General features: G+C 52.7%; 1 protein-coding gene across 3 annotated transcripts in view; it reads left to right on the top strand.

Moving 5' to 3' along the window:
* The window catches only part of Phactr3 (phosphatase and actin regulator 3), a 212673-nt gene that overhangs the window by 149104 nt on the left and 48337 nt on the right, over positions 1–15232 (top strand). For all 3 annotated transcript variants that reach the window (XM_051143926.1, XM_051143925.1, XM_051143927.1), the window contains exons 5-7: positions 6176–6385; positions 10609–10783; positions 11428–11675. In XM_051143926.1, the coding sequence (XP_050999883.1) occupies positions 6176–6385; positions 10609–10783; positions 11428–11675 (633 nt within the window). The remainder of the gene's footprint in view (positions 1–6175; positions 6386–10608; positions 10784–11427; positions 11676–15232) is intronic.

Consider the following 15232-nt stretch of genomic DNA (forward strand, 5'->3'; position numbering starts at 1 on the left):
GCAAGCTCCCCATCGTGTCCTTGTAGGTGCTGGACTGTTGTTCCCTGACCTCGGGCAAGCTCCCCATGGGGTCCTTTGGGTGCTGGACTGTACTGGAAGCCCCTGGCTCTCAAGGGTACTCACTGTTGTCCCAGTGCTCAGCTGCCTTCGAAGAGATGAGGTCAGATGCTTTGTCTTCAAAATCAGATCTCCCTGAACTTGGCTGAAGTTGGGGAGAGGAGTCACTGGAAAGCATACAGAGCTTTGTGGGCCCTGCTTCCGAAGGCTCCTTTCCTGTTCACGTCATACCTGGGCCTCATCCCTCCTAGTCCACCCCGCCTACTCCACCCTGCCTAGTGCACCCACCTAGTCTGAGGCAGGTGTCCATTCTCCACAGTAGCTCCAGGTCTGCAGGCCTCCGGCTCAGTACAGGTGTTGTTGCTGTCATAGCTGCCCCCACAGTCGAGAGAAGACTCGCAGTTCTGGGGAGCTGCCTTAGTGGTAAACTGTTGGCTCTGCAAGCACGAGAACCAAGTGTGACTCCATGTAAAAGGACTCCATGCAGAAGCAGCGATGCAGCTTGTAATCCCCAGGGTGAGTAGGAGGGAACAGGAGAATCCTAGGAACTTGCTGGCCAGCCCACCTGAGAAGTGACACTCAGGGTTAACCTTCGACTGAACCCCCATGCACACACCCACACGCAAACACCAGAGGCCCCCCCTTCTCTCTCTCTCTGTCTGTCTCTGTGTGTAGTCTCTCTGTCTCTGTCTCTCTGTCTCTGTCTCTCTCACTCTCTCCTGTGTGTGTGTATGTGTGTGTGTGTGTGTGTGTGTGTGTGTGTGTGTGTGTGTGTGTGTGTGTATTTGGGGAAGGAGTGGAATCTGTCTGAATACTGAAACATCCAGGAATGTGGACACTGTCAAAGGGGCAGGTTGCACTCTGCTTCAGTTTGGATACCATATTGACCTAGCCTGTGTGTTTGAGGAGGCTATGTTTTCTGGTTTCAGTCTCTGAAGTGCCCAGAAGGAAGCAGCGTTTGACTTCTATGGGACAGTTCAGGGTCCCGCTCAGGTCTGGGCTTGGGCATTCCCATGAGTGCACTAGTTAAAAAGGGGTGTTGGTGAGCGTGTCCTGCAGGTTCAGGGTTATGTCTTACAACAGCCTGCGCTATACAATGAGGAACAAACAAGGCCAGAGAGACTAGGTCGCCATGATGCCCATCACGGTGACTGAATACTCAACAAGCAGCAGTTCCAGGACAGGGACCTTGGTTCATGGCGTGAGGGTATATCATTGTGGTGGGTCAGGCATGGTGGTGTCAGGGGCGTGCTGTTTCCTTTATCTCAAATCAGTGCAGGAAGTGGACCCTGTCCTTCAGAGATCCACTTCCTCTAGCTAAGCCCTACCCCTAAAGTTCCCATTGCCTCCCCAAGTAGCACCAGCAGCTAGGGACCCAGTGTTCAAACAGTGAGTCTGGGGTGGGGGTGAGGCATGGTCATAGTCAAGCCACAACAGCTGCCTTCCTAAGACCATGGAGTTCCGAACAACCAGAATCAGGGTTCGATCCTATCCAGAGCATTCTACAGACCAGACTAGAGCCAGGCTGAAGGTAAACCTTCATTTGACTTCTGGAATGTTCTAGATGTTGGGTTCTTACTATAGGCTTCCAGTTGGATGCTGCCCACAGCCTGTGTCTGTGTGACCATCAGATGCCCTATCAGGGCTAGTGATCCTCCAGGCCTGTGCTCCCCCAAGCCTAGCATCTGCCTCCCATCACCCACTGGTATCTTTGGGACCCTGCAACTTCCTCAGGGAACCAACAGCACTCTGTTCAGTGCATGCCACTAAGTCACATGACTATTAAATCATTGAGAAACAGTAGAGCTTTAGGCCTCCAATCACATTGGCTCCTTGCTGGTTGTCAGCGGCCACCTGTGGCCATGGCTAACACATGCATGGGGGCACTGTCCTATCAAGTGTGTTGAGAGTGAGAGGTAGCAGACATATGTCCACCCTGGTGTGGTGCCAAGAGAGATTTTGCTGTTTGGGTTGGCCAGACCTTCCAGAGCTTTCTAGTCAGTCCAACAAAGGCTATAATTGTGGCAAAGCCCATGTAATCCATGCTGAAAGCAGTTGCCATCTGGCCATCTACTGGGGCAATGGCCAGAGGAACTTTCAGTCTCTTATTTAGGGGCTATTTTTGGTTTGGGAGGATTGGAGGCTAGAAGGAAGCCTGGCCAAGACTAGGTAAGCCAGGTCCTTGGAGGCTTCTGGAAGCTCTCTGTGGGGATACATGGCATCTCTAAGAAGGATGGAGCGGAGCTGACTAGAGTTGTCCTAAAATTCCATGGAATAGATGGTATATAATGTGGAAAGGATGAGGTGGGATTGCGTGGGCTGGTGGCTGGTGGCTGGTGGGCCATGCCGGACTCAGCTGGGGAAGTCTGGGGCTTTACCTTTTCCCGTGCTGTGGCTGCATGTAAAGGAAAGTGCCTGGATCTGGGTGGTGCTCAGCAAGGCAGTAGACCATGAGTTGGAGTGGAAGACTGTGCAGGGCTTGCGTGACAAACCAAGGGTTTAGTCAGAGCCCCTCCTGGAGATGCAGGACTGTCACCCCACCTACTCGGGAAGCTGAAGTAGGGGGACTGCAAGTTAAAACAACTTAGTGATTGTCTCAAAACAGAAGGCAAAAGAAAGCCCGGGGAGGTGGCTCAGGGGGTACGGTGCTTGCTGCACAAACATCAAAGCCCGAGTTTGGATCCTCAGGATTCACGCGAAAGATGGACACTGCAACATGTGTCTACAATCACAGTGTGGTGGAGGACAGAGGTAGGATCCTGGGGAAGTGGCACTGTCCAGGTCCAATGGGAGATGGAGCGCGATAGAGAAAGATATGACGCTGAGCTTTTCCCCACCCCCACCCCTACCCCTCCCCCAGTGCACACAGAAGAAAAGAAAGGCATCTGGGAATACGTCTCCACTTAGCACATCAAGGCCTAGGTATAACTGCCATACAGCAAAAACCCAAAAAGAATTGAGTAAGAAGTGTATGTGGTCTCCAGCTGGTTTGACTGGGGAGGGGCATGATCAAGTGGGAAGCGGGATGGATGCTGAAGCCAGAGGACCAGGTGAGGGAATGACAGGCTAGCCAGAGCGTGTCTGTGGAGGAAGACCCAGGCCAGAGTCCATGTTGCCACTAGTAAGCGGCAGGTGCAGAGCCAAGAGGAACACTCAACTAGCAGGTATGGCAGGGTAGTTGGAAAGTGTGGAGGCCAAAAGACAAGAGGAGAGTAGTGAGTGACTTAGCGGGGCAGCTGTGATGAGGGGCTGGCATGGGCTCCCCAAACAAAAGAGAGAATGTTGTCAGAGTGTAGAGTTCATTTGTATTAATGAGTTCATTTCCTTTTGTGGCCCTGGAGGTCAGACTCCGTTCTAGCTCTATGCATTCTTGGCAGGTGTTCTACCATGGACTGGCATTCCCAGTCCCCTTAACTTTTCAGTTTTGAGACAGGGTCTTAATAAGTTACCTGGGCTGGCCTTGAACTACTCACTCTGCAGCTCAGGCAGTGTTTGAACTCATGATTCCCCCGCCTCAGTCTCCAGAGTAGCTGGGACTTCAGGTCGGCAGAGACTCATAGCTAAAGCTGGGTGCTGAGCATATGATTTTAGGAATGTTTGGGTTGCTTTTCCTCACAGTAAGTTACTGAAATGGAAAGACAGACAGACAGATGGACAGACAGAGTAAGGTCTGTCCACAGCCGATAGGGCCACGAGACAGGCCTATGTCAGGGGTTTTCAGCCAGATCCCACATGGAGCTTCAGCACAGCATGCAGATCTGCACTGACCCCACTGGCTGGTCCATCACAAGCGCCCCAAGCCCAGGTTGTCCCGTCTCCATGTTGACCTTTCTTGTGGTGATGCCCCAGACAGTCACAAAGAATCCAGTCAAGATGCTGCACCTAAGTCCCCGGGAGGAATCCAGGTCCCAGAGAGTGAAGCTTGTCTGTCTGTGTCCCACTGTGCAGGACTGGGGCCTATGCCAGGCGAGCACACCAGAGCCGTGGTGTGCCTGCTTGAGACTCTGTCTCTTCCCCAAATCATGACAGTGGGAACATGTCGAGGGCTGTTCCCCAGGAACATGCAATCGGAACAGGAAATCCTGCAAGCCCAGCCAGCGTCCTGTTGCCCACTGGCCATTACTGTGAGCTTAGCTGTGAAGGCACAGGCTCTGGGACAGGTCATCATCTACCACCCTGTGATGACCTACACGAGGCAGAAGACCCAACGAGCCTCAGGCTTTGTGTCAGTTAAGAGAAGATGGACCATCTCCATTCTCACCTAGAACTAATGACCATTTTTACCTTTAAAAAATTGCAGAATGCTTATTTTAGTATTATCCGGGCAAAAATAAATGACATAATGAGAGGTGGAGACTTTAGGTGCCACACGTTCTAATTAATGGGGTAGAATAATTGTCCCAGAGTCCAGGGATCTTTAAAAGAAAAACTGCTTTTAGCAGTTGACATTCCTGGGGACAGTTTAAATTGTGAGGAAATAAAAGCAGTGTGTTCACATGCATCCACACAGGGCAAGAATACAAGGCTTGGCCTGCAGGTTATGGTCACTCAGACCACTGTGGTGATGCAGAGCTGTCAGCTCCGCACGGCCTTCTGGGATTTTGCTCACAGAGAGTTGGGACAGCCCTCCTTGGATGCAAAGGCTATGTCACTGTGAGCTTGAAAAGATTGTGTTATAGGTAGATATTGCCACATGGTGTGCACATACCCAGGGACCAGCGATGGCTCTCAGATGCTGGGGCAGGTGGGAAGAGCCCAGAGGTTTCCCTGGATACTCTCAAGGCAGCGAGCGGCCTTCAGAACCACGGACACTGCTTGTGCCCCTCTCCCTGGCCCCCAAACAAAAAATGAATGGATTCTGTTCCTAGGAACCAGCCCTGCCCCTTTGGGAGGGAGTTCCTCCTAGCTGTGTGCCCAGTGAGTACCTTCCGGAAGGCTTGGCACCTTGGGTTTGCACTGGCAAAGCAGGAAGCTTCCTGTCAGTGATGGAGGGAAATGGCTTCCGTGAAGGGGAACGGGACAGCAGGTGTGTTTGCTGAGGTGTTCCCTCCCTACAGTCTGGTGGCCTCAGTTCTGCTGCAAAGCTTCAGATGAAGCTGTGTGACAGGACGGAAGGCCCATGTCAGCAGCTGGAGATGTGAACAGCCAGCAGTCACCTGTGGGGGTGGGGTGGGGTGGGGGAGGGGCAGGACTGACCATGTCTCCATCACTATCTTCTGTAGTTGTTGACACAAGCCCATAGGTAGTAACTTCATCCATAAAGGGGCCTTCCCCAGGACCCAGTGAGCAGGAAGCTGGCCAGAGGATGCAGGGGTTGTTGGGATAGCAGTGGGGCCTGGGCAAGAGGGAGAAGGTGGTGGACCAGGGGACCATAGCGGTGTCAGTTGGGGGTTAACGAGGAGGAGCTTGGGCTCTGGCTGTGTGGCCTCCTCTGGAAGTCCCATCCCCCTGCCTCCAACTCCTCACCTACATTTGTATGCCAGAGGCAAGGCAGCTGTAACCCACACAGAAAAATCACAGCTGTTGGTGTAAGGGTCTCGGTACCTCAGACATTCATGTGGACGTCACCCCTGCCTTTTCTTGAGGCTGGCACTCTTTTGTCCCTCTCAATTTTGAGATGTAGTTTTAGGGTAAAGCCTGGCCTCACTCCCGACCTAGGGTGGCCTGGGATGGTAGGTGTGCACCGGCACACGTGGCCTCGCCGTCTATTTCTTTAAACCTTGAGCTAGTTCTGTACGAGGCCATCGCCTCTGACGTGGTTACTTCTAGTAAGTAGAAGGACACAGGGGTTCAGTGCTAAGCCCGACAAAGAGCACATGCACACGCAGCTAGCACTAGCTGCTTTGAGTCTAGAACCTGCCACGAAGGCAGGATTATCGGTTGAGGAGCCCAGGCTGCTATGTGGGGAGCGGCATGGTCACCTGTGCTTGAGGTGACTTCCTAACTCCCTCTGCTGCTCATGGTCTCTTCTTGCTCACCAAATGCACCGGCAATTATGCCCACACGGAGGGATCGCTCTGTGTTTTCTCTCCATCCAGACTCCCATTCCCGGGTTTTGTTCTCTTCCAACCATGTTATGGCGGCTTCCTCTAAGCACTCTATTTTGCCTTTGAACCAGCCAAGACGCCATCTGCATCCAGCACGGAAGAAGCAGATGCTGGCAGCCCCCAGCCCACCACCGACGAGCTCTCTCAAGCCTTAGCTGGGTCTGACTCCCCGGACAGTCCTCCCAGACCCCTGGAGAGATCTGCGAGCCAGCTCCCCAGCCCTCCGCTGCTGCCCACCCCGCCACCCAAGGCCAGCTGTAAAGCCACAAAAAATGTCGCAGGTGGGTCTGCGTGTCCTCCTACTTGTCCATCCATCTGTCCGTGTCTTCCACCCATCTTGCCTGCTTCAGCTCTAGGCTGACTCTCACCATTGCCTCGGTGCTCGGGCTCTGTGGGCCACAGAAAGAGCTGTGGTTCCATAAGGCCATGGTTGTTGACTGCAGACTGCTTGGGTTCCCTTTGACAGATGTGGGGGACAGTCCTGTATCAGTCAGAGGAGACATCTTCTAGACTCTGAACCCAGGGCATGCATCCAGCCCTCAGGGTGGGCTTACTCTGCTATTCACATGCTTGGCTGTAAGGTTTCTGCTGTTCCCTGTGAGTGCCCCATTTCCCCCTTCACTGTGGCTCCATGTGCGCATCAGCGCAGAGCCAGGAGGCAGCACTGGTCCTTCCTGTAGCAGCACAATTGGGCAGAAGTCCCTTTGCCATCTACTCCTGTGTCACCCTCAGCTGCAGCTCTGGCCTTGCAGGGGGACTAAGGGCGGGGAGTTGAACTTTATTCATTGAACCTTCAGGGACAGGCACCTCAGTCCCTTGGGGAGGCAGGCCATTCACCGAGTGGCGGCTTTTTTTTTTTAAAGAGCGCATCCCCACATGCTCTCTGTGGAAGCTGCAGGCACAAAAAAGACACTAGGGAGCAGAACCCAGCTCAGGGAAGCCACTTTACTCTGTGGACAGGCACCACACACATCCCTCACGAGGAGGCTGAACCGTGAAGGAGGAGGGGCAGAAGTCCTGTGCATGGTTTTGAAGATGGAGACTTCCAGAGTGTAACTTGCCCCAGATACGGCAGCTGATACAGACTTAAACTCAGTTCTGCCCCCCGCCCCCGAAAACTTAATTGGGCCCTATTTTGGGCCAGCATCCTTATCCTGTTGCCTTGCACTTTCCCAGTCACTGTTCAGTGCTGTGAGGAGACACATGCCATGCGATGCCTACACAATAAAACTTTTAGCTGGGGCCCTCTTACCGATACAGAGGGTTAGCCCATGACCATCATGGCAGAGAGCGTGGCATCAGTCAGCTGAGAGCTTGCATCCTGATCCATAGACAGGCAGAGAAAAAGACACTGAAGCTGGTGGGGGCTTTGCAAGGCCACACCCCCTAATACTTTTTAAACAGTTCTACTAACTAGGGATCAAGTGTGGAACTATATGAGCCTATGAAGGCGCTTCCCTTCACGCCAGCACATGCACCTCACCTCTTCCTGGTTTTCTCAGAAAAGTGCTCAACAGCTTGGGGTGTCTGTCAGCTGGTGACTTAAGGAGGGGAATAGAGCTGAGGAGGGTGACAACCGACCGTCCCTCTTTAGAACCTTCAGAGGAGTTTACTCTGCCCTCACCTTGATTTTAGATGTCTGGCCTCCAGAATAGAGTGAGCTGTCCTATTGTTTTAAGCCACCCAGTTTGTTGCCATAGGCCCTGTATCCAAATGTACCCCAATGGCACATAGTCTCTGTGTTTACAATCAGGTGCAGCCGTTGTGTCTGGAATACAGCAGGTGCCAGGAAGATGTAGGCAGTTGTGTATCGGAATACGGTATGAATGAACGAGTGATCGGAGCGCCGCTTTCTACGACACTGGAAATGAATGAAAAAAAAAAAATTCAGTTGCTGCCTGGCGTGACCACACAGAGTGAAAATGTGGCAGCAAAACATTACTATTTGATATTTGGTTTCCATACTTGTGATAATTCCCCCTTTCCAAGTGTTGACATCTGAACCACTTCAGAAATCACTCACTTGAACAGCAAATGCCTCTCTTTCCCCCACAGAAAACACAAACGCATTCTGATAATCCGGGGACTTCCTGTTTCTATTCCATTTGAGAGGCTCCCACCTCAGATAGGAACACTTCCCTCACTATGATTCTTCTTTATCGATGGTCTCTGGGTCCCCAGGATCTGTCCACAGCCTGCCTGTCAGCACCTCTCACTTTACCCTTACCTCAGTGAAAGAGCCAGGGGCAGCAGGAGTTCCTTTGACCACACCAAACAGGAAGGTGGACTTCTACCTGGAACCTGAGTGGCTCTGCCTGTTTTGTCCCTTCTTGGGACATGTTTTTTCCACACATGAGCACTAGGTGACAGAATCAGACAGTTCCTATCTCGACTCCTTGGCACTGGGGAGGCCCGTGAGGTGCATCCTAGCCTGACATCAGGACTCCGCTGTAACTTGAGTTAAAACGGGAAGGTAACCTATCAGCAAGTCCCGGAGGCTGTAAGTTCTGGGTTGGGCCACTGCCAGCTCATTTGAAATTTGGTAAGGGCCTGCTTCTGGATTTGTTGGGTAGATTTCGGTTTTCACACATATGTGTCAAAAGTATGTTCACATGACTGCATGAATGTGGAAAGGAAGGGGGTGGAGGAGGAGGGGAAGTGGTCTCTTACTTTCCTTGAACTTGAGGATTTGGCCAGGGTGCATGGTTGGCCAAGAAGCCCCAGGGGTCCTTCCTCCCACCCCCACCCCCACCACTACCTGGTCTCCATCTTCCCAGTGCTGGGATACTATAAGCACATACTGTCACATCTGGATATATTGGATATATATACACATATATGTACACACACATACATACACACATGTGTATATACATATACATACATACATGTATACACATGTGTAGACATATATGTGTGTGTGCGTGTGCATGTGTGTGCGCGCATAGCATGGCTTCTGGGGAATTGATTTTAGACCCCTCTGCTTCAAAGACAAAGTACCAGCTGAGCCATCTTCTCAGCTGTGGTGGTCGTATTTTAAAAGTGCTCATGATGAACATCCCCAGCTGTGGGAGCCCTGTGAGGGTCAAGGTGGGCTTATACTTCCTATGACTTCAGAGGCTTCTGGCTCCCTGCATGTCACTGTCTGGCCTCCAGAGGATGGTTAGCTAAAATTCTTCCCTGGTCTGGTCCTGTCTTGATAGCCTGCTCTGCCTCAGGGGTCCCATAGCCTCTTCCTAGTGCAGCTAGATCCAGGTGCCTCCTGGTAACACCCCTGTACCATCTTTGAACCTCAGTTCTTCCCTTTTGTAAACAGGAGCAGTAAATAGTGTGGTAGGCACATGTTAGTCGGCCAGTGGGCTAATCTGCTCCTCAAAAATGCTGAGGGGTGCTGGCTTGATTTGCCTAGTGTTGAGGGTTGGTCTTTGCTTCTGTTCTGTGGTGCTTGGGTGATATTCCTGTGGCTGGCTGTGGTATAGACACCTTTGCTGAGATCACGGCCTGCCTGCCAAATAAGCAGACAAGCCACTGTGTATCCCCTTTTCTGTTTGTGCAACTGTTCTGGCAAGGAAGGCGGTGATGCTGGGCTAGAGAGGGGTCTAGGAACACCTCATGAGCGCTCAAGGCATGGCTGACACATCGAGCAAGAACTGTGCCCAGGAAGGACTGAAGCCCGGTCCCATCTGCCCACACGAGCACTGCTCATCCTTTGGGTGACAGATAAACACTCTTGTAGAGAAGCCCCAGCCTCTCCCTCGTGCCCGAGAGAGAGAAAAGGGTGGGATGTTCCTCCTGGACTGGTATCGGGGTTCCAGACAGGGTGACACTCAGAGGAGGTGTCAATGAGGAGGGGATATCACAGAAGATGAGGAGGGCAGCCTCCAAAGGCTCAGAGTTGGGGCAGTGTGGACACTTCATGAGCTAGAAGGATCCTCATGTTAGTATACTCAACAGAGGGGGGTGGTGTGGGGGCGGGGGAGGACAGAACAAGATGACACTAGGATGCTGAGCTGGGCAGCCCAAGGTGCTCTGGGACTGGGCCATGAGTCTTGAGTCATGTCAAAGGGAAGATGAGAAAGGTGTGACAGGTTCACATTCCAGAAGGCGCCCCGAGGGCTGAGGTGCAGAGGGAGGGTGAATGTGAACAGATGAGGTTGGGAGGGGGGCTGGGGCAGGAGGAAGGATGGCTGCACAGCTTGGAGCACATTTATGATTCCCATAGAGCAGGAAGGGGTGCTGTCTGCCCCAGAAGACAGAGAAATGCTGAGGGGTGCTGGTTTATCTGCAGAATGATATTGGTCTGGACGTCACAGAGTTCTTCCACAGCAGAGTGGTACTACAGGTGTAGGGAGTTGGGCAGGGTCATATCACGGTCTCTGCCCTGGGAATGGAAACTGGACTGGTGCCTGCATGCAGGGCGTGAGGAGTGCACCCTTTCATCTTCCTCAAGGCCTTGGTCCCCATGTGGAGGGTGATGCTTGTATCTGTTACTGCCTTGCCCCAGGTCAAGCTGCACTCTTCCAAGGCCCCAGCATGAAGAACAATGACCCGGCACTCCGAGGACAGCTTGCCACGCCCACAGGGTCCCCTCATCTCACCACTGTCCACCGGCCATTGCCCCCCAGCCGCGTGATTGAGGAGCTACACAGGGCCCTAGCTACAAAGCACCGTCAGGACAGGTGAGGCTCCAACCCTGCACACTTGTGCTACCCATGGGGATCAGCCTTTTTGAGGACCCCTCCTACCTGGGCTGGATCTCTTGTTCCACTGACGCCATCTTGACTCTCTTAGGACAGGGTCTGTGCAAGTGGAAAGCCAACCGGAGACTAACTGCACGATCCCCCAGGTGGGATTGGGGCTTCCTGGGAAGGAGTAGCTGGGGGAAGGGGCTATTCTTAGTTTATGCCTCTGAAGGCCTTGGGGATCCAACGATGAGAATGCAAGGTGCCCTACACCCACAGCTTCCTTGATTGTGTGGCTTGTGGCTGGTGTGAGGGAAACGGAGCTTGCTGGGGGAGAGGCAGCACGCGGCATGCAGACTAACTTGGTGGCATATTGGAGGAACCCAATGCCTCTCTCACATCTCTGAAGTCCTAGGTCTGAATGGTTGATTTAGCACACATCTTCTGCTTTTGCAAAGGGTACAAGGCAGAGCCAAAGTCCCAGGTTCCTTTCAAAGCCCTCTACACAAGGTGCCCAGGATGAGCTGAGAAGTCATTCAGGGCCACCAGCCCTCGCAGTGTCCGCCAGGCCCAACGTTGATTTCTGTGGGTTTTCCCATCAAAATGGGCACGTGTGACTGTGAGCCATCTTCCCCGTTTAGCTTTCAAGGGCGAGAATGCAGAGGGTCTCCAAAGAAGAGGATGGACGTGCGTCTGTCCAGGACGTCCAGCATGGAGCGCGGCAAGGAGAGAGAGGAGGCGTGGAGCTTTGACGGGGCCTCGGAGAACAAGTGGACGGCCACCAAGGACTCCGAGGAGAACAAAGAGAATGTGATGCTGAGCTCCGAGCTCAAGGATGACCTGCTTCTGTACCAGGATGAGGAGGTGCTCAACGACTCTGTCATCTCCGGTGAGGAGAGCGATGGCTTGGGGAAGGGAGGGGGGCCTCGCCCAGTGCTGCATCGCCCAGAGCCACATGGAAGTTGGCACTATTCCGCTAGCCACTGGCTGGGAAGGGGCAAAGTCGGGAGGGCCTGCACTGAAGAGATGGAGGGGTGATCGTCCTTGGAAACTGAGCCCTTCCTTGGGGCGCAAGGTCCAGCAAAGACTCTAAAGACACTGGGTGAACTTGCATTCTGGAATGTCGAGTGTTTGTTCCAGTGGCGTTTGGGGCAAATACATCAAGCGGAGCTGTGAGTGAGCTCGGAACGGCAGCCCCTAAGCAAGGCCTGGCCAGAGGTGTGGCGGTGGTGGGCACGAGGCCGCGGTTCTCCATTCTGATCTTAAAATTAGATGAAGTAGGGTCTCAGTGTCAAGGTCTGTATGTGTGCCCCAGGTCTGTGTTCTCCAGATCTGAGTGACTCCTGCCCTACGGTCTGGGCTTAGGGACATAGAGGCCTACAGCCCCACCCTCTTCCCTCCCACTGATATCCAGGAGGCAGGGCTCTCAGGCTCTACTCCTGCAGACCACTGCCTTTTAAGGAGAAGGTGGCATCTTCCAAAGCCCCTTGTGTCTCTGTAACCAGCAGCAATCTGCAGGATGTCTGCCAACTCCACTCTTTCCTTCAGTAGCACCTTTGCTGTGGGGAGATGGCGTCGTCATCCTTGTCTCTCAGCACAGGGCTTGGCTGAGTGAGCCTCAGAATGCATGCATGCCCTTGAGCGAGCATGTCACAGGGGGTGCTCACATGAGGAATGCTTCCCAGTGGGCATCTCCTTCTACAGGGCAGTGTTAGGCCATGTGGAAATGAGAGTGTGACTCCTAAGCCACAAGAGGTAAAAAGCCCCCTGTACATCTTTCTGCCTGGGGATCTCAGACCTGGCCCAGGATTGCCCTCAGAACACTTGTCTGAATTCTCTGCTGCTGGCAAATGGAATAGGAGTCACCATCAGGGTGGGTGACATCTGCTGCCATGTCCTCAGGTGTGACCATGACTCTTCTAAGGCATAATTTTCTTAGCATCTGTGAATGTGTGTGTGTGTGTGTGTGTGTGTGTGTGTGTGTGTGTGTGTGTGTGTGTGTGTAAATGTTGTTTTGGAGAGGACAATTATTCCCAGTAGGAACTTCCCATGAGGCCTCGCTCTGGCTGCAGACAAGGGCAAACAGCTATTGGGCCCTGCCCAAAGCTTCTTAAGTTGAGGCCCCATTCTCATCATCTCAGCTGTCGTGCCGTGTGGAAACGAGGAAGCGAAGGCAGCAGTGGACTTGGGACGTGTGCATCTTCCCATCCTCCTCCCATCAGCTGGGGTCAAGGTTCAGTGTCTGTCACAGGCACGTACTCCTGGTCCTTCTTATGGATGTTCCAAGGAACTTTTTTTGGAGCCCCCTTGCCTCAGAACTTAATGTTCGGAAGCAGCGGAGGCCTCTTCAGGGGAAGGCCTGGTTTCTGAATGTCTGAGACATTTGCTGGCCACACTCTGTGCCATAGGTGTTTGCTGTGGTCAGAGTCTGGTAGTTGGACTCTGAGGTGTGATGTTTGATGTCTGCAACACAGTTAGAAGCTTCATGGCCTCTGGGTTTACATGTTCCTTAGGTGCAGAGCTTCATGCATGTATGCTAGCACATATCGGCTCTTACATGCACACACACACACACACACACACACACACACACACACACCTGTCTGGCCACACAGGCTCAGTCACTCTGGGTGTATGTAGTCAGCCTCCAGTACAGCAGGACCTTCAGAGAATCTGCCGGTAATGCAAGGCACATTCCTTTCAATATGTGTCTAGGTCAGTGGTTCTCCACTTTCCTAATGCTGTGACCATTTTAAGACAGCTTCTCCCGTGGTCACCCCCACCATGTTGCTACTTCCTAACTGTGATTTTGCTATGTTATGAGTTGTAATATAAATATCTGATAGGCAGGCCCCACAGGTTGAGAACTGCTTTTCTAGAAGGAGACGTTTGTGTTTGTCTCTTTTCTTCTGTCTTCAACCCATGACTAGAGCCCACATGGGCTTGTCTGTCACATTGTCCCTGTGCCTTGGCTCAAGGGAAGCATAGATTAGGGCGGGGACATGCATGTGAGGGTTTCTGCAGGGAGATGAATGACAGCAAACCCTTCTGGGACTTTCTCAGCTCCCTATATCGCTTGCCCCTACATGCAGACCCCACCCATCCCAGTTATCCATGCCCACAGGTTGCTGGGCCAGTACACCCAGAGGTGTGCCAGCCATGCTCCCAGCTAAGATGAGGCAGGCCCCTAACTTCACCCATCTGCCATAGCTTGGCTGCTGTAACAAAATGTTAGGGACTTCCCTGGAAATCCAGGACAAGATGACTGGAGATGGCTGTCCCCGGGCTCCCAGGCGGTGCGTCTTGGGGCAGCCTCACACAGTGGAAGGCTAGGCAGCTGCCTGTGTGTCTTACAAAGCCAGCAACCCCGACAGGAGGGCTTCACCTCCTAAAGCCAACTTAGCCACTGTCCCCCTCACGCTTCACAGTGGAATTTGGGGAGGGAGGTGTTTGTTGTGGGTCGGGCTCCTCAGCAGAGGACCATCTGTAGTTCCACCTGAAGTTCTTCCCTGAACTCCTAGCACAGAGAGACTGTTTAGGGCTCAGCCACCACGCACTGACACATCCTAGAGCAGTGTGACCTTGGTCAGGCTCGCTCACCTCTCTGAACTAGGTGTGGTTTACTGAAAGGGCTAATTTAAAAGCTCACATCCTCCGCTCCAGAGGCTTTGCTTATGGCGTCTACCCCATGGTCCTCAGCTACTGGACTCATAGGATTCTGTGTCTGCCCATGTTGAACTTTTGAGGCCATAAATACATTTGCTGTGGTCAGCTGTGCCCTGTGGTCTGCTGAAAACCATCCATTAGGCCCACCCACCAGATGCCGTTAGCCCCACCCACCAGATGCCATTAGTGTCCTATAGCCTAGTTAGGACAGCCCCACATGGTCCAGTGTTCCCAGCACCTGCTGCCTGTTAAAGGTTCACATGGCACCACCTGTAGTGGGAAATTGGAAAGGCTCCAAGTGGTCAATAGGAGTCATTAAGTCAGTGACACCTCATATAGACAGTAGAGCACTGAGGTGACAGGATGTGGGCTCTGAGGTATGAGCAATTCCCAAGATACTCTGAGGAGACAAAAGCCCTGAGATTATGTTCATATACCCACCCAGCCGCAGCATATTATAAAAAAGGGACATAGAAAAACGTGTCGGTCGCTCACCACCAGTTTAACTGGATTTGGGATCACCTAGGAGACACACCCTGGGCAGCGTGTGAGGGCGAGCGCCAGCCTTGGATGCGAGTGACCAGCTGCCTCAAGCTCATTCCCACCATACCTTCCCTCACCGTGACGGACTGTACTCCAAACCTGGAGCCAAAATAAATCCTTAAGTTGCTTTTTGTCAGGCCCATCATCAAAGCAATAGAGAAGTTAAGTAATACAGGGAAGACGTAATGCTTCTAACTTGATATGGTTAGGACCAGCTGGCTGTATTTCTGTTACTTA

The sequence above is a fragment of the Acomys russatus genome, chromosome 4, assembly GCF_903995435.1.
Source record: "Acomys russatus chromosome 4, mAcoRus1.1, whole genome shotgun sequence".
NCBI classification, from domain to species: Eukaryota; Metazoa; Chordata; class Mammalia; order Rodentia; family Muridae; genus Acomys; species Acomys russatus.